The sequence below is a fragment of the Myotis daubentonii genome, chromosome 9, assembly GCF_963259705.1.
Source record: "Myotis daubentonii chromosome 9, mMyoDau2.1, whole genome shotgun sequence".
In the NCBI taxonomy this organism is placed as follows: Eukaryota; Metazoa; Chordata; class Mammalia; order Chiroptera; family Vespertilionidae; genus Myotis; species Myotis daubentonii.
The window spans coordinates 84,659,526-84,678,420 of record NC_081848.1 but is presented as its reverse complement, the minus strand read 5'-3'; the positions used below and the strand labels follow the sequence as shown (position 1 = coordinate 84,678,420).

General features: G+C 64.0%; 2 protein-coding genes across 9 annotated transcripts in view; both read right to left on the bottom strand.

Annotated features, from left to right (window-relative positions):
- LOC132241819 (tumor necrosis factor receptor superfamily member 6-like) overlaps nucleotides 1–18,895 on the bottom strand; it is a 215,580-nt gene that overhangs the window by 44,898 nt on the left and 151,787 nt on the right. The gene's annotated exons all lie outside the window — the stretch shown is intronic.
- Nucleotides 1–18,895, bottom strand: part of SHANK2 (SH3 and multiple ankyrin repeat domains 2) — a 178,489-nt gene that overhangs the window by 82,111 nt on the left and 77,483 nt on the right. For all 8 annotated transcript variants that reach the window (XM_059710659.1, XM_059710660.1, XM_059710662.1 and 5 more), the window contains one exon: nucleotides 12,172–12,247. In XM_059710659.1, the coding sequence (XP_059566642.1) occupies nucleotides 12,172–12,247 (76 nt within the window). The remainder of the gene's footprint in view (nucleotides 1–12,171; nucleotides 12,248–18,895) is intronic.

Sequence of the window (18,895 nt, the reverse complement as noted above, 5' to 3'; positions counted from 1 at the left end):
GGGATCCACCTGGGTTTCGTGAGAGCCCTGCACCCGAGGACCGCCCTGTCAGAGGACACGGTGATTCGAGAGGCACAGCGGAGGCACAGAGCCGACATGGGCGTCATGCGGCCACACCCAGAGGCCCCAAGGACGGCTGGCCCCCCAGCAGCACCAGGTCTCAGACGCCCAACCTCCGAGCCGGGAGAGAATCAGGTTCTGAGGCTCAACAACCCCCATTGGCGGCACCTTGTTAGTTTCCCTCCTAATCCAATAGGCACACAGGTGCAGGCTCTGGTGCTGTGAGCCAGAAGGGCAGGAGGACTTCCTGTAGGAGGACGCCCCGCGTGTAAGCAGGAATGAACGGTTGGTGGGAGGAGGGGCCGGCACACCCAGGGCAAGGTCTGGGCAGCAAGGGGCTGGCACGAGGCTTCCGCCAGGCCCGGGACAGCCCTGCTCTCCCAGAACCACTCAAGGAAGCCAAGACGATAGAAAAGCTACCGTCCGCTTTGTTCTTCCCGAGGCCTGACTCCGGCCTGGGACCCTGCCCGACAGCCTGGCTTCCACGGAAACACTTCACACACGCCCGCCCGTCTGCTGTGGCTGATGGTGACAGCGCCCCCGGCCCCGCCACCCCCCCCCAAACCCCGCACGAAGCCAAGACCCTGCAGGTGGGCAGGACGGCTTGGCCCCACGGCAGGGGTTCGGGGTCAGGCGAGGCACAGACACGGGGAAGACGCTGTGCCCACGGGTCCACCGGAGGGACCTGGATTGCCACGGCGCCCCGACCCAGACCAGGGGACCCTCTTTGGTTTGGAGGGGCTGCGGGGCCACCTCAGTGACAGCCCCCCTGCCAGCCCTCGGCAGCCCCCGAGCTGCGAGGGGACCCACACAGGTTTGCATCTGGAAAACAACCCCCGAGGCTCCAACGCCCAATGAGCGCTGCGGCGGCGACGCGGAGACCAGCCGCGCTCCGGGCGGAGAGCTGACACGCGGGCGCGCACGGCCGGTGCCGTCTTCGCACCAAAAACACGCTGTTGAGGCCACGGCAAGCCGGTCTCCTCGCGCTGAAGGGGTTCCTGGGTGTGGGGACCACGGCGCGGAGACGGGGCCTGGGGCACTCGCAACGCGTTACAGGGCAACGGGCCCAAAGGCAGGGTTGGCTGAAGCATCGGAACTCTTACGGCCGAAAGGAAGGCCCCGTGGACGGGGCTGCGGGTTGAACACCAGGGCCCGCGGGTTCGGGGGTGCTGGCGCCCGGGAGACCCCGAGGGGACCCCTGTAAGAGAGACTGGGGGTTCATCGCCCCGGAAAGCTCCTTCCTGGAGAGGCTGTGGGGGCCCCGCCTTGTCCAGGGTGGGAAACTGCAGCCGAGAAGCGGGTCGACTGCGCTCACGCTCGCTGACAGCCGGGGCCGAACTGGGGCGCTGCTAGAAGAGGGAGCTCTGGGGACGGGGCAGGGCTGTCCTAGAAACTCCCGGGCCCTGCCAACCAGGACGAGGCGGCTGCACAGAGCCGTCAGCTCCTCTGAGGGGGCCTGGGCCACAACAGGTGGGCCCGCTGGGCACAGATGCCAGGCGTGGGCAGGCGGCCAGGTCCCCGCGTGGTGCTGGCTGCAAAGTGGACAGCGGGCGGCTCCACAGGCCACGGGGCCGGGCCAGCCTGTCCTTGGGGAGGCCCGGCGGCCGAGAGCTGGCGGGAGGGGTTCCCCACGTCAGCTGCCACTCACTGCTGCAGGAGGGCACCTCCCAGCCTCTGGCAGCACGCGCCGCCTGCATCCTGCTTCCCAGTCAGGTGAGTGCGTGGTGTTGCCCTCTGCCCTCTGCCCCCCACCCCGGGTTCTTTTAATTTTTTAACCTTTATTGATTTTTAGAGAGAGAGGAGGGAGAGGGGGAGAGAAGGAAACGTTGCTGAGAAACACCATTATCTGCTGCCTCCTGCACGCCCCCCCACTGGGGATCAAGCCTGCAACCCGGGCCTGTGCCCTGATGGGGAATCGAACCCTGACCTCCTGGTTCATAGGTCGACGCTCAACCACGGAGCCATGCCACGGGTTCTGAGAGCTTGTGTAAGGTGCTCGTGTGCCACGTGGGGGAGACGCCACACGTGGGCGACTCATTCACAAACGACGCTGCTCCTCTCCTGGGAGCCCACCCCGCCGCCCGCGAGCAGGGAGCAGCGTCGTTTCACGTGGGCTCGGTGAGAGGCTGGGCTGGGCCGTCCCCACGGAGCCCGCACGCCCAGGGTCTTCCGGGAGCCGTTTCACGGAGCAGATCGGCGGTTTCGACCCCGCCCTGCCCAGTGTGCCTCGCACCCGCCCTCCTTGCGCTGCTAACGTGATCAGCAATACGAGGCTTTCCTAATAGAAGCCGTAATGTGCAAAGACTTGATTGAAATTAAATTGTCTCATTATTTCGTAATAAATCACCCAAAAGCATTTCCTAAACACCAGCAGGCGTGCTACCTGCCAAGCGCGGCGGGCGGAGGAGACAAGATGTGGCTCAGTGTTTGGGATAATGACCGGCGATCATCACTCCCCGCGGAGCTGAGCAGAGACGCGGCCTGAATGCGGAAGGGCGGCCTGGGAACCGAGAGGTGGGGGGGGGGGCGCCTCCCCAAAACAGCTTTGTGACCTTGGCGCCAACATCCTCACAGCAACATATCAGGTTTTTATAATAAAAAAAAAATTATTTCATTTTATTATTTTTTAAACCCTCACTATAGGATATGCTTTTATTGAGTTGAGAGAGAGGGAGAGAGAGGGAGGAAGGGGGAGAGAGAAACATTGATGTGAGAGAGAAACATTGATTGGTTGCCTTCTGTACGCACCCTGACCAGGGATTGAACCCACAACCTAGGTATGTGCCCTGACTGGGAATTGAACCCCCAACATTCCAGAGTATGGGACGATGCTCTAACCAACTGAGCCACCTGGCCAGGGTGAAAAATTGTTATGTTAAATATAAAATATAATATATTCTATATATCGTCCTGCTTAAAATACCCCAAAGGCTTCTCATCAGAATTGAATATAAAATCCAAATTCCCCACCATGGCTAAGACCCTTTGTGATCTGACCCCTCCTGATTCTCCACGTTCCAGCCATACTGCTGTCTCCTCTCTGCCTCAGTGCCTCTGCACTGTCTGCGTTCGCCCCGGACTGCTGCCCCGGGACTCCACCAGCGAGGCTGCTGTCGCTGTTCAGGTCCCCAAGGTCACTTCCCCAGAGGGGCCTTCCCTCCTGCCCAGACATGCCCTCCGTGCCCTGACTCTCAGCTCTCACCTCTGCTTTAATTTCTCGTCAATCACTGCTTTTGTAATTGTGATTTGTTAGTATGCGTTCTCCCAGGCAGGCTGAGCCTGCCCACCGTGGTTCTAGATGGAGCAGGCCCATCTTTCGAGTCCTGGCTCTGGGACCCTGAGCACGACCCTCACCCACGCTGAGCCTGGGTTTCCTGGCGGTAGAGGGAAGATCAGAACATTCCAGTAGGTACTTAACCGGTGTTTATTGATGCAGCAAATGAAACCTAAGCTGGGACTCTCACGGACGGTCTGTGATGCAGATGGTGTGGCCCGGTCCTGGCCGCCGGGACAGAGGGCTTCCTGGGACAGAGTTTTAAAACCAGGCTGGTCCGGGGCAAACCGGGGCGCGTTGGAAGGCCGCCCATCCCGCCACCTGCGGGAGCACCGTGACCACAGCCCTATCTAAACCGGTCATCCAGGCCCCTCCCTCTGCGACCCCTACAGCCCTGCAGCTGGTCAGTTTCTCGGGAGTCCACGGAGCCGGTGGGACAGGGTTTGTCCAGGGTCACACGGCTCGGCCAGAGGCAGGGCCAACTGGTAAACCTTGGCCTTAGACCCTGAGTGGACTGTTCTTTAAAACAAAACAAAACGAAGAATCAGGGGGACAGTGGAACAGCAGGCGTTTCCCTGGGGTGCAGGACGGGCCGCGGGTGACTTCTCTCTCTTCGGCGATTAAAGTGACCAGCCTGGGACCTGCCCCAGACCACGCTGTGTGGGCTGTAGACAACGTGTCTGGAACGGCCAGTTCCTGAGTCCCCGGGGAGGTGGACGTCACCCCCAGCGGGGAGCCAGGAGCCCTCTCTGCTCGTGGGAACCTGACTGGGCGTGGCTCCCTCCCCCCCCCCCCCGCATCCCCCCGCATCCCCCCGCCCCAGCCGAGCTTTGGAGGAGGCTGAGCCGGGCTGGGCCAGGAGCTGCAGGGCTGCCCCTGACCCCGCGTTCCCCTCCAAGGCCTGGCCCCCCTCCCGCCCACCCCTAGATCACCAACCTCCCACCACAGAGGATCTTGCTTCTGTTCCAAGTGCCGATGCTTAGGTAAGAGGGCCCCGCGCCCCTCAGAGCAGGAAGGAGACAGCTGCCATGTGGAGCCCTCCTGTCCCATGAAAGGGGCTCAGGGCGCCCCAGGCCAGGGCTTGTCAACCCCTCTCTGTGAAGGGCCAGAGCATCAGGGTTCCAGGCTCCGCGGCCCACGCGGTCCCGGCTGCAACCGCTCCCTCTGCTGGTTGTGGCTCCCAGGCAGCCTGGACACGCGGTGAATGAGTGGGCGTGGCTGTGTGTGTCGATAAAACTTTATTTTCAGAAGCAGGCGGTGGGCCGGACGGGGCCTGTGCCCCTGGTGTTTAAAGACACGCTCGGAATGTCCTAAAGACACGTGAATTGGCACAAATGATAGGTCATGCCAGTGCCTCAAAGTGAACCGCGGTCGGTCCCTGTAACAAAAGCCGAGAAAAGTCTCCGTCCTCCCACGCGAGGCACGCGTCATTGTGTCCAGGTGCCCGGCCTGACCCAACGCCTGAGCTTCAGAAAAGACCCAAGGAAAACGCATTTAGAAACGGGGTCACCCGTGAGATGCCCTAGAAAGATGCAGAGGGATCGCACAGAGATCCTCCCGGAAAGACAAAGGCCCCTCCCCCACCCGTGACCGTGCCTAGGTGTGCATGCTGGGCCGGCTCCGGGCGGCGCGGCGCCGGATTCCGGCTTAATTAGCAATGAGAGTAAATACTGTAATTACCGTGTCGTGCCAGGCCCGGCTCTCAGTGCTTCCTGCGGCCCATGAATCGACTCCTGGTGGTGACCGCAGGAGGCGGGCACCGCCATCTCTCCCCCCTTAGGAGGAGGAGACCGAGGCCCAGCCAGGCTGGCTGGGGCTGGACGCTGCATCCTGGGACCTCCCGGCTGCCGGCCAGGTGGGGGGCAGTCCCCGGGTGCTCCCAGGCCTCCCCACCCGGGACAGCAACCGAGGCAGAGGCAGGACCACGGGAGGCGGTGTCGGCTGCAGCAGCACGTTCCTGAGGAATCGTGACTCCCCGGTGAACCAGCAGCCTCCGCGTTCTGTCTGCATCGGGCAGGGCTCATCCGACGGCTGCGCATTGGCAGTGAGGACCCGGGGCCCTGGAGAAACAGCCCTGAGGTCTCCACCACCTTCCACCCTCCCAGGAAGATGCGATTACACCCCTCGCCTCACTCAACCCCGTTCAGAAAGTGAGAGTGAAGTAAGAGGGGTTTCCGTGGTCTCGGCCACGACCAATTTCCTGCCAACCACGACCAGGCCTCCCCCAGCACCCGGCTGCTCGAGAGTGGAGTGGCCACAGCAGCACGTTCCGTGGCTGGGGACAGACACCCCACAGCCAGGCGGTAAAGACGACAGACTTTAGACATGGCTGGTGTGGAAGGAAAGGATCAGCCAAGAAGGGCTCCTCCTGGTTAACGTGACCCAAGATCCTGATCAGAGTCCAGCGGCCGTTGCTGGCAGGGGCGCGCCTCACGCTCTAAGCTGCCGGCCTCCTGCACCGCGTTCCCCCCTCCGAGTCACCCTTCAAGGGAGTTCCTGGTGTCTCTTTAAGAAAAAAAATATGTTTTTATTGATTTCAGAGAGGAAGGGAGAGGGAGAGAGAGACAGACATCAATGAGAGAATCACTGATCTGCTGCCTCCTGCACGCCCCACACTGGGGATGAGCCCGCAACCCGGCATGTGCCCTGACCGGGAATCGAACCCTGACCACCTGGTTCCTAGGTGATGCTCAACCACTGAGCCGTAGGGCCTGGGCCCTGGTATTTCTTTTGACCAATGGCTATATCCTCATTTGCATACACACTGACCAATCAGAGCTGCCCCATAACAACCAATCAGAATGCGTGATTCTGACTAATCAGGACTGTGCTATTTGGACCAATCAGAACTCTGTGATTTGGATTCCTCGTTTGCATAAACATGGACCAATCAGGAACTGGGGCGGGGCCTTTCTCTATAAAAGGTGCCCCACTCCCCAAGGCTGCAGTTCCCAGTTTGCAAAACATTCCTCTGGTCCCGCACCTCCAATTCGGAGCTCTTGCTGGCAATGGGACTTGGGGGGGTGCGGGCCAGCCCCTCCAATTCGGAGCTCTTGCTGGCAATGGGACTTGGGGGCGTGCGGGCCAGCCCCTCGGGCAGGCAGCGGGCTTTCTCCTCTTGAAATCACGGCCGGAGCCTTCTCTCCCCGACAAGCCGCCCAGGACACGGGCTGGCGCCTCCCGTGTGACCGCTGCCCGCGACCGTGGGAGCCCCCTCCTCACACCAAGCCCCACACGCCTCCCACCTTCAGGTTGGCACAGGCAGGGTCAGAGGCCCGGCTCCTTCTGCGCTGGGCAGACGCCCCCTCGCTGCTCCTGCTAAGCTTTTCCCTAAAGAAGGCACAGCCCCCCGCTGGGTCCCTTCCCCGTGCAGAGACCCCGCCGTCTCCACCTGGGGTGTCCCTCCCGGCCGCTCCCCGTGGCCTGCCCGGTCGCCAGGCTGCACATGGTCTGCACTCCCCGGGGCGAACCCGGCTGGCGGCTCGCTGTGCCTCAGTCCCTGTGCTCCCAGACGTCCCAGTTCTCCCCTTTTCCCATCCTTTATTACAGCGCGAGCCTCCCCCCCCCCCCCCCCCCCCCCCCGCATGCCGGCCGCTCCAGGCCATCCGCCTGGCCTTCCCCGGGCCGGGGCGGCCGCCGGCTCCGCGAGGCTCCGGTGACGACTTGCTTGTTTCTGGTTTTCCCCAAACAGACATTTTTCTAACGGCAATCTGTGTGGTGCCCGGCGCCCGTCACCGTCCACAACTATATTTATTCTTCCTTCCTGCCTCTTATCTTCAGCAAGATAAGCCCCGGCTTCCAGCCTGCCCGCACACCTCTGGCTCCCGGGCTCCACGCACCCGCTCTCATCGCCGGCCCATCTTAGGGGTCTGGGTTCATCAACTCGCATTGCGGCTGAGATGCTCGCTGCCCTCCCTCCCCCTCCCTCCCCCCACATCGCAGGGGAAGAGCAGGACAGTCCCGACCAAGACGGTGGATGCAAGAGTGTGAGCACAGAGAGCGCCAACAGCACCCCCGGCCACAGGGTCCACGCTCACACCCCGCAGGCGGCGTGGGGCCCCCACGCCCTCTCCTCCCTCCCAGCCGCCTGGGCAGGAGGCACTGCTCCCTCCCCCGCTCCGCAGACAGGAAGCGGGGCGCAGAGAGGCCCAGTGACTGGGCCAGGGTCACACAGCGGGTGCAGCCGAGAGGCTGGGCTGTGGCCCGCAGGAGCCCGTCCCTCCCCGAGCGCGGGGCAGGCCTGTCCCTGGCCACAGCGGAGGGAGGGAGGCCACAGAGCCCCCGGGCCGGCCTCAGCGCCCTCTGTAGGGACCGCGCCTCCCATGGCCAGTGCACCAGGCCGCTGTGCCTGGAGGCGGGCAGGGCTGGGCCCCAGCTCTGTCTGCAGGAGCCACGGAGGCCTCTGTTCTGGGCAGAGTGGGCCCCTCGGGGTCCCGGGCACAGAATCGCCGTCTCACAGCGGGAGGGGCCTGCAGGAACCCAGAGGCCGCGGCCTGAGTTCTACGGGTCTCCCGAGGCCCCTGGGACAGTGTGGCCCTGGCGTGGCCCTGGCGTGACCAGCTCCCGGCTGGGGAGCGTGAGAAGGCACGCACCTGCCTAAGGGAGCGGGTGGGTGCTGCCCGTCATCGAGCTGGTCAGGGGCGCCTTGCTCCCGGCGTCGCCCGCGGCCAGCACCGTGGCCCAGCCTGGCTGTGTGCTGTGCCCCAGGCGAGCCTCCGTTCTCTCGGCAGGAAATGCTGCCCCTCCCGCAGGGCCTCCGTGACTCAGCCGTGGTGCGTGGTGGGTGCTCCCCGCGGGCACAGGAGCCCAGACCTCGCCTCCTATCCTGCAGCCTCCGGAGACAACCGGGGCCCCTCAGCAGGGGGACAGCTGGCGCGGCGAGGAAGAGGAGCCTGGGTCCTGGGCGGCCTGTCCCTTCATCTGCCCCGCGGCCTCGCTCCATCGCGGGTAGGACAGACGCGGCTGACCCGCGTCTAAACTGTCCCTTACTCTCTCGCAGCTCTGCAGGTCCGGGGCCCAGGGCCGCCCCCGGGGGGTCCAGGGGCAGCCTGTGCCTGGCCTTCCCCAGCTCCTGGAGCCCCCACATTCCTTGGTTCGCGGCCCCCTCCTCCGTCCTCCAACTTCAGCTCAGTTGTTACGTTCCCCTCGTCCTGCGGTCGCCTGGGGCCCCTCCGACACCCCAGGACCCCCTCACCGATCCCGTCTGTGTCCTCAGCTCCGGGGTCCGAGGGGCACCTTTGCAGGTCCCAGGGACTCGAGCAGGGGTGTCGGGGGGGCATTACCGGACCCACCACCCCATACAAGTTACCCCTCCCTCCCCGGGGGGAGACGGCGCGGATCCGGGCTTGTCGTGCAGGCTGGGGGTGTTCCCAGGAAGCCTCGCCGATCATGGCTGACTCATCACAGCCCAGGCGTGGCCCGGAGACGCAGAGGGGGTGGAGGAGCGCGTGGCGTGGGGCCCAGCGAGCGAGCAGACAGGTGCCGCAGCGGAAGTAACCGCTCCTTCCTCTATTCTCCCGCTTGGAGGGACAAAGCCATGTCCCTGACGGTGCCCCTGCAACCACCCCCGGGAACGGCCACGCTGCCACGTGCTGGGCGCTGCCCCCGGGGCCCTGGCTGGAGTGGGAGCTGAGTGGTGACCCCGGGAGGGGGCTGCCCCCCAGTTCTTGGCTCCTCAGGGCCCTCTCCCCCGGCTCCCCAACGCCCAAGTGCGGACAGCACTGGGCAAAAGGCTCCCCCAAGGCCTTGCCTCCCCCTGTTCCCTGCTCACAGCGGGGGAGGCTGCAGAAGGCTCCACCCACACCCGCACGAGCTGAGGAGTTCCACAGGTGGCGGCCTCATCTGAGGTGAGGGAGTCCACGGGATTCCCAGCAGAGACTCGTTGGATGAAGACAGAGCCCTGGCCCTGGGTGAGATGGACGGATGAATGCATTCATGGATGGGTGGATGATGGATGGGTGGATGATGGGTGGGTGGATGATGGATGGGTGGATGATGGGTGGGTGGATGCATGGATGGGTGGATGCATGGATGGATGGATGGGTGGGTGGGTGGATGGATGGATGGATGGGTGGGTGGGTAAGCACACGGAGAGATGGACGGGTGAATATAGGGACAGATGGACGGATGAATATATACATGAATGGGTAGATGATGGATGGATGGATGGGTGGATGAGTGGGTGGATGATGGATGGATGGATGGGTGGATGAGTGGGTGGATGGATGGGTGAATGGATGGATGGATGGATGGGTGGGTAAGCACATGGAGAGATGGATGGGTAAATACAGGAATTGATGGACAGATGAATAAATGCATGGATGGATGAGTGGATGGATGAATGGATGGGTGGGTAAGCACACAGAGAGATGGATGGGTAAATAAAGGGATAGATGGATGAATAAATTCATGATTGGGTGGATGATGGATGGATGGGTGGATGGGTGGATGAGTGGGTGGATGGATAGATGGATGGATAGATGGATGGATGGATGGATTAGTGGATGAATGGATGGATGAGTGGATGGATGGATGGGTAGATAGATGAGTGGATGGACAGATGGGCGGATATATGGATGAGTGGGTAGGTGTTGGGTGGGTGGAGTCTGTTCAGTCCAGAGTGAGACCTCGAGGCCCCTGCCTGTCCCAGGGAGACCCTCCGGTGCCCTGTGCTGAGGAGGTTGGGATCTAAGAGAAGTGGGAACGCGAGACCCACTCCCGGTGTGGAGACGTGTTTTACAAGAAGACACGAGACATCTGTGAGGCTCGGTGTGGACGTGGCCCAGGTTCTCTGCCCCCTGACCTGGGCCGTGTGCCCACAGTTCCAGACCCTCCGTCCGGGCACGCTGGGTGGTGGAGGGGACTCTGAGGGGGGCGGGTGTGTTCTGACCACTGCACGTGGCAGCTCCGCATCCCTGACAAACGGGTGGGAGCGGAGCCACCTCCCGGCTGATTCGGAAACTCTCCCCGAGTCCAGCTCCCCATTTCCTTTAGTTACATCTGCATTTCAGGGGTCACTGCCGCCCAGACAGCAGCCCCCCACCCACGGGGGATAAGCAGCCCGGCACCCAGGCCTCTGCGGCTCATCGGCGCGTCCGTGTGGATTCTGCTCTGGATAAGGAACTGGGCTGGTTGCCCCGCAATGCAGCCGGCGCCCCTCAGCTGCTCCCTGCCCGCTCCCTCGGGGCAGCCGTGTCAGCCCGTCCCCCAGCACCTGCCCCTCCGGGCGGCCGTGTCAGCCCGTTCCCCAGCAACTGCCCCCTCAGGGCGGCCGTGTCAGCCTGTCCCCCAGCACCTGCCCCTCAGGGTGGCCGTGTCAGCCCGTTCCCCAGCAACTGCCCCCTCAGGGCGGCCGTGTCAGCCTGTCCCCCAGCACCTGCCCCTCAGGGCGGCAGTGTCAGCCCGTCCCCCTGCACCTGCCCAGAGCCGCACACACCAGTCTCCTGGGTCACCACAGCACGTGGGGTCCACCAGCCACCTCACTGCCCGCCCTCCATTGCCTCTGCCAAGTTCACTGTCCGGGTCAGGTCAGTTCTGGGCTCAGTATTCTGTCGGGCCCAGGGTCACACCTGGGCTCAGACACATGTGTGGCCGAGGGCGGGTCCTGCCTCAAGGCCCTCCTTCCACTTGTTAGATGACACTATGGAAAGTCGCAGGGAGGGTCGTCGGCAGCGATGCTGGGAGCAATGAGAGGCGACTGGCAGCGGCCGGACAGTGACCACCGTGCAGTCCTCACTCTGCCTCGTCCACTGTCCCAGCTCGTCCCGCGAGGCCCACGGTGGCCAACTCCCTCACCACGGCGGGCAGGGCTGACCCCTAAGCTGTGTCACGGCCCAAGCTTTTCCCACCGACCAGCTGGCTGGGCCTGGCCAGGTGACCCTCTTCTCTGAGGCCCAGGTCTGGGCACCGAGCAGGTGGTCAGGACACACGGAGAGCAGTGGCGCTGGCCTGTGCCCAGGACACGGGGCTGGCGGGACCTTGGAGGTCACCTGGTCCAACCTCCTGTGACCTCCCGGCCAGAGAACGCCCGCCCTGCTTGATTCCCTCCCACGGCGGGGAGCTCACCACCTCACCAGGCAGCTCTGTCCTGTCCCCGAACAGGTCCTGCGGGTCCACACGCCTCCTTGTTGGCCGCGCTGCCATGTGCGCCCTCATTCATTCCGTGCCTGCTGTCAGGCACACGACCAGCCTGCCCCAGGGTCAAGTCAGGCCCTTCAACCCCTCCCTGGGGGGACACAGCCCAAATGGGGAGCCGCCCCTTTCAAAGGCTGAGCACATGCACACACCAGCCCTCACACGCGTACACACCGGGCGGCCTGCAGGCTGCTCGCCGCTCGCTGCTCTCTGGTCGGGGACGGCTCTACAAAAGCCACAGCCCACGGATGAGCTGCTGCCCGGACCCTGCAGCTGTCAGAGGCCCCTTTGTCCCGAAGCCCCACTCCCAGCTGGACAGCCCTCCAAGTAACCATGGCAACAGCTCTCCGGCGCTCCCTGACTCTCAGGCACCCTCCCTGCCAGCATGGAAGCGGAGAGTGGCTGTGACCACATGTCCAGGGTCCGCTGTGCCAAGCGCCGCCCTCGGTCACACCTGCACTGCCTCCCCCGAACAAGGCCAGGCTGGCCTCCTCCTGGGGACACGCCCCTGGACCCCCCACAGGGGCACTCCCCCCAGGCCCCCAAGCACAGGCGCACAGAGACCACCTCTCGGGCAGCTTCTACGGCGGCTTCCATCATCCTGCCCCACGTCCACGGGGCACGGGGGACACGGGGGATGTCAGCCCAGGGGCCCGAGGGCGCCATGCGCGCTGGCCCAGGGCCGGTCGGGGAGCGCGTCTCACCTGCAGGCGTCGAAGCTGTCGTAGGAGCCCACCGTATAGTGCCGGAAGAGCTTCTTGCCGCGGTCCGCACGCGTGTCTGCACGGGGAAGAGAAACATCGCTTAGCCACATCACAGGCCCCGGACGCGGGGACCACACCAGGCGGGCCGGGCCTCGCATCCGTCTGACCGATGACGCCTGAGACCCACTCTCCCAGAAGGATGAGGCCTCACTCTGGGGCCCCACTTGGCAAAATTCGGGGGATGCATATGAACCCCAAGGCACAAGGCTCAGGAGCTCTGTTCCCAAACAGGGCAGAGTCCCAGGGTCCTCAGCTGGAGGGGGCGCCCGGAGGGAGCGCCCAGCAGCGCACAGAAGGACTGTCCGGCGCCGGCTGGAGGGCGGCTGCCCCGCGGCTCGCAGAGCCAACAGCGCGGTGTTCTGAGCTTTGCCAGCGGCCGCTCTGGGAGCCGCGGATGACTGCCTTTGGGGAAAAATGATTATTATTTTCCTGATTGTCGTTGCTTTCTCCTGAACACACACACACACCAAACAGCCATGATTAACGTTCCTAATTAAGCTCCCTGCTTGCTTCCCTTGCTCAGCGGATTCAGACGTAAATTTCACGGGAAATGATATGAACGAGGTAATTAGATTTAATAGATAGCTCAGGGCTACGGGGGAGGGGGGGCGAGGGAGGGGGGACCCATGTCGACACATAGAAGAAATCCCAGACAATACCCTCCTGAACCCTGAAACCCCTGTGGCCGCCCTGCTGCCTGGTGTCGTCAATGGAGTGAAGTCAGCACAAACACCAGTTCCCTTTCCACCCAGCGTGGAGTTGCCTTTGGGGCTTGGGGTGGAGCAGGGGTCCCACCTACGACTACATTTCCCAGCACCCCTTGTACCCACATGGCCATGTGACCATTTCCCACCAATGAGATGTGAGCATGTTCTATGGGGGGGGAATCCCTTCTAAGCTTGGTTTCCACGGAAGCCAGTGTGCCCGCTCTACCCTCTAGGCTTCTCCCCGCTCAAAGCCCGGACACCAGGCCCTGGAGGTCGTGGAACCCGCTCGGATCCCTGGGAGCTGCCGGCCTCCGTGTTCTTCGCGGCTGACGTGAGCGGGAATCCAGCCTCCGTGGCCTCATGTCGCATGTATGTCGCACGTGCTCTAGGAATGTGGTGGTTCGACAGCCAACACTGCCCAGCAGGCGTGCGGCCAGGGGCCCGTGACTGGGCTGCCGCCTGCCTCTCCACGCGTGTCCACATCGCTCCCTTGTGGCTCAGAAGCTACCAAACTCGGGATTCCCTGGCAGTGACATCACCTCCGTCACTGTCACCGCTGACGCATGGGGTGCTTCCTGCGTCCAGGCCCTGCTCCAGGCGCCTCTCCCGCGCCCACTCACGTGCCCCTTAGTGACGGGGCAGCAACGGAACATTGGGAACCAGCCAGAACTGTAAGGCAGGTCCATCCGGCTCGGTTAACCGTGACTGCTTTGTTCCGATTAGAGGAGGCGCATCCTCACCTGGCAGTTAGTTACACACGGGACCTGGGTGCTCGCCTGGAAGGGCGGCCCCTCCTCCCCACCGGGAGCTGCCTGCGATCATGGCAGCATTAGCCGCCTCGTGCAGAAGCCCGAGCCCCAGCCCTGTGAAGGCCCCAGCCTCGGCTTTCCCGCAGCCTTTGCAAACCTCCAGGCCTGTCAGCTGCCCATGCGGCATATCCTTTGTCTCCTGCCCCACGTAACCTCTGTCCTTCTACCCAATGTAAGCAGCTGGCTTATGGGGGTGCAGAGAGATTTCTGTGGGTGACCTGCTGTTTTCCCACGCTACCGGCAGGATCGGAATAAACGCTCATATAGGATTCAACCCTGTCTCTGCTGATTGGCTCGAGGAGTGACAGGCAGCCGGACCCCTGGGTTGTCTGGTTACATTAGGGCCCCCCGGGAAGAGGGCACACGTGGGTCTGCAGGTTCAGCTGCGTCCCCCAGGGGCAGCCCCTCTGATTTCTGCTCCATTTCACGCCGCCCTTCAACCCCACGGAGCAGCCACTCCGATCATCCTAGCCTCCGTCCTCACGTTTCCTGAGCACGTCCTCCGGCTCCTGACGTGCAGCACGTGGGCTCATCCAGCTCCGCAGTGGCGGCGGGACAGCTGGACCCATTCTATGGATGGTGACGGTGAGGCCCAGGCAATGTCACACCCTAACGGCAGGGCCGGGATGAGCACCTCAGCCAGCAGGCGGCTCCCTGGCCCAGGCTCAGAAGCCCCGGACCCACAACCTGACCCCTTGGGAGGGTCCGAGTCTCCCAGGCTCCCTGTGGTGCTGGGGGGTTAGGGGGGGGAAGCTGGCCTTGCTCCTCCTCCTCAGCCCTGGCATCCAGTGTAAATGCTCGCTGACCTGCTCTCCACGACCCACTGTACCATTAGCACATGAAACACAGCACACACCCTCCCGTGGGCTCAGCACAGGGGCCCTCGCCAGGCCAGGCACCTGGACCAAAGCAGCCAATGTTCCGGGTCCTCCTCCCCCTGCTGGCTGGCATCCTGCATCGCGCGCACATGCTCAATTCTAGTCCTTTATCAAAGCCACCCTGTGCCCCAAAGGCAGGGATTAGGAGGAGCCTCGGAGGGGACAGGGCTGGGGAGAGGGCAGGGCCTGAGGATGCTGGCCGTCCAGGGGCTGGGCTGAGGGCCCAGCAGCCACGTCACTGTGAGGAGGGAGCCCGTGGGTCAGGCCAGACATCGACATCCCTCATCTGAGTGGAGCCGCGTATGTGCCAGGCCCTGGAGGGATAAGTGGGATTGGAACCTCTGTGTGGGTTTAAGCAGAGTCGCTCAGGAAGCCACGGAGGGGCCCTGGGGACTGGCTGTTAAACGTCATTATTGCTCTTAATTGCTTTTGTTGCTTAAGCCCCAAGGGGCAGCTCTGTGCTGGTTGTCTAGGGAACCGCTGGGCACTGAGAGCTGATTGGTGCGGTCCCGGCTGAGGTCAGAGGTCCCAGGTTCCAGGAGTGAGGGGTGTGCAGTGACGTGTGTGTGCGTGTGTGCAGTGACGTGTGTGTGTGTGTGTGTGTGTGCATATGTATGTGTACTAGACAAAAACCGTTTCTGAAAGAGGAGTGCTTCTAGGCTACGCCAGTTAACCCAGACTTCAGGCCTGTACCAAAAACATTGTTGCTGATCCTCACCGGAGGGTAGTTTTCCATTGATTTTAGAGAGAGAGGGAGGGACAGGGAAAGATGGGGGTGGGAGAGAGAGAGAGAGAGGGAGAGAGAGAGACACTGATGTGAGAGAGAAACATCCATCTGCTGCCTCCCATTCACACCCAGACAGGAGACTGAACCCAAAACCTGGGCAAGTGCCCTGACCGGGAATCGAACCCTGACCTCCTGGTTCATAGGTCAACGCTCAACCACTGAGCCACGGCAGCCGGGCTGCACCTTCGATTGTGGTAAGGTGCAGTCCCGGAAACAGTGACAGGCGAGGATCCGAGGCCCCGGGGACCTCCCGCCCCCCTGCTGCTCCCTCCCGAGCGGTGCTCCCAGCGGCCCTGCGCCAAGGGCGGTTTCAATGCTGCCGTCTGAGGCCTGTCACCCGACCTGTCACGGCTTTTCCCGTGTGGCAGGAGACGCACGAGCGGAGCTGCTAGGGCTCTCACTGTGGCGTTTTCTGGCCACACTCGGAGCTGAGCTTTCAGGGCTCAGCCTGAAGGCTCGGCGCACGGCCTCTGGGGAAAGGGGTCCCCCACTCACACTGCTGGCGGGGCCGTCACAGCCTCTGGGGAAAGGGGTCCCCCACTCACACTGCTGGCCGGGCCGTCACAGCCTCTGGGGCCCCCTCATGTGAGGATCTTTTTTCCATTGATTTTTAGAGAGAGTGGAGGGACGGAGGAGGGAGAGAGAGAAACATGGATGCGAGAGAGACACAGGGATTGGTTGCTTCCTGCACTCGCCCCCACTGGGGCCAGGGATCGAACCTGCAACCGAGATCTGAGGTTCGTGCCCTTGACTGGGAATGGAACCTAAGGCCCTTCAGCCTGCAGGCGGCGGTCCAACCACTGAGCAACCGGCCAGGGCTCCCTTGCCTCTCCCGACTCCTAACCCCAAAGAGGCAGAGGTCACAGCGGACAACTGGCAGGGCGGGGGGGAGGGTCCCCCACAGGCTCTGCGATCTGGTGGGTTTAAATCACAGGCCTCATGCTGCCCCGCACCCCCCCTACCTCCCCCCCCCCCCCCCGCCCGGCGGGCGCGCCAAATGCAGAACGAGAACCGCAGGGAGGAAAGAACCGGCGATGGAGATGCAGACAGAAATAACTCGTCTTTTTTAAAACCAAGGATGCGGACGGCTCCTTGCAAAGAGGAGGAGCAGGCGGAACTCGGAGAAGCTGGGGCGGGGGGCGCGCACAGACAGGCCGCCGGGCACGGGTCCGCGGGGCTGGGTGGCAGGGCCCGCGGGGGTTGGGCTGGCAGGGCCCCAGGCTCGCTATCACCTCCACCCCAGTCGGCAGGATGGGCCCAGCTGGCGTGTGAGGCGCTTGGACAGGGCCGTGGGTGGGGAGCCTGCATGGCGTCCCGGGCCACTCCGCCCCTGCAGCCACCATCCGCTGCCACAGGGGCACCGACCAGGGCCAGGAGGGTGAGGCCAGGGGCACAGAGTGTGACGGGGGGCCGTGACGCCTCTCACACTGGGATCACCTCGGCTGGGGCCCCTCGTTTATCCGCCACGTCCACTGCGGGTGGGCGACCAGTGCGGTCTGGGTGCTGGCCTCACCGAGGGGGGAGGGGAGGGGAGAACCAGGACCCTGATCTTTTTTCTTTCTTTCTTTTTAATCCTCACCCAAAGATATTTTTCCCCATTCATTTCTAGAGAGAGTGGAAGAGAGGGAGGGAGGGAGACAGAGAGAGAGAAACATCGATGTGAGAGAGACACATCGACCAGTTGCCTCCCACACATGCCCCACCCGGGGCCGGGAATCGAACCCGCGACTCTTTGGGTTCGATTCCCAGCTGACGCTCTAACCAACGAGCCACCAGCCAGCGCAGGGCCCTGCTCTTAGATGGCACGGACGGGCTTCCCGGGCTCTGACCTCAGGGCGGCGGTGTCTTCGTTTCCCGCGGCTCCTGTAACGGATCACCCCCAACCGCGTGGCCTAATGCACAGATGTCTACGATCTCGCAGTTCTGCGCCTTGGAAATCTCACCCCGGTCTCCCCGGGCCACCACGTGGGGAGGGCAGGGCTGGTGCCGCTGGGCCCCGGGGAGAGTCCGACCCTGGACTTGTCCAGCCCTTGCAGGCGCCCGCATGCCCTGGCTCGCAGCCCCTTCCCGGCCCCGCAAAGCCGGCCGCACGGTCGAGTCCGGTCCCATCCCTGGTGCCGTCGGCTCTCACACCCGCTCTGCTGCCTCTCCCGTCCCCCAGCGGGCACTCCCCCTGCACCCAGCGCTCGGGGTGGGGGCCCCCAGCCCTGTTTGCCCCCCGTCTCCCCGATGGTGAGGGTCCCCAGCCCCGCCTGCTCCTCCCTCCCTGACAGTGGGGTCCCCAGCCCCGTTCCCCGCCCCCCCCCCCACTTGCTGCTTGGGGCAGCGAGCTGGGAGGCGACAGTGCCCTGTCCCCCCCGTCCCACGTGGCTGCACATGAGCAGAGCCGCTGGGCCAGGGAGCTGTTCCTACTCGTGAGCAGGAGGCCTTTTGTCAGAAACGCCAGGCCGGCCGCCCAGGGGGAGCCCTTCTCCCGCTGCCCGGGGTGAGTGACCGAGGAGTCCCAGGCGGGTGCACGGGCCGCGGGGCAGGGAAGCTGTCCAGACCTGGAAGGCCCGTTTCCCGGGACGGCCTCTCCCCTCTCCATCCAGAGAGGGCCCACGGTGGCCGGGGAGCCAGGCTCACCTCCGGGCCCAGAGCTCGGGGCTGAGAGACCGTGCGGGGGAGGGGCAGGATCCCGAAAAGACCCTCCTGGCCCTGACCTCAGCCGGGCCCCTTCTCTGCGGCGCCACCCACACCCTCGAGCTGACCCCGGAGGACCCGCCTCGGGCCCACTGCGCGGCCGGCCTCTCCCTGGCCAAGGGCCCCGCAAACCCGAGGGGACTGGAGCCCGTGTGCGGTGCTGCGGCCCCAGCACCTGCCTCGGCTTTGGGGAGCCCCGCCCGGCAGGCGGATGCTCTCGCCCCCAGCGGCCCCGAGGGGAGGCAGCCTGGACGAGCCCAGGAACTAACGGGAGGGAGCGTCCTTGTCGCTCACAGTGTTGTCTAAGGACCTGGCAGCAGAGGCTTAGGAGGTGGGGCAGGAAGAGGGACTGGTTGAGTCAAGGACACGCCCCGATGGCGTGGGAGACCCGCGAGGCTGCGCGGCTGAGGGCCCAGCACTCACGTCCGGACCGACACCCAGCACAGGGCAGGGCCTCCCGGGGGCACCAGGTGGGTCCCACGGGCCTGAACAGGTCCCAGAAGGACCCTCCTGGGCAATGATCGTGCCCTCCCTCCCTCCCTGCACCCCTCCCAGCTGCCCCTGCAGGAGGTCCGGCCCCCCCCAAAGATGCCACCGGGTCCTGGAGTCACCTCACTTCACGGCTCAATGTTCCCCTGCACCTCACAGCAATACCCGGCGGGGGGGGGGCTCCCCAAGGGGCCTCTCCGACCAGATGGTCGAGCCCTCAGCCCCACCCCCACCCCCCCAGCCATCCAGCTGCCGCCGCCTGCCCTCCCGCTTCCCTGAGGCAGGGAAGGCTGCTCAGGACCCGCTACCCAC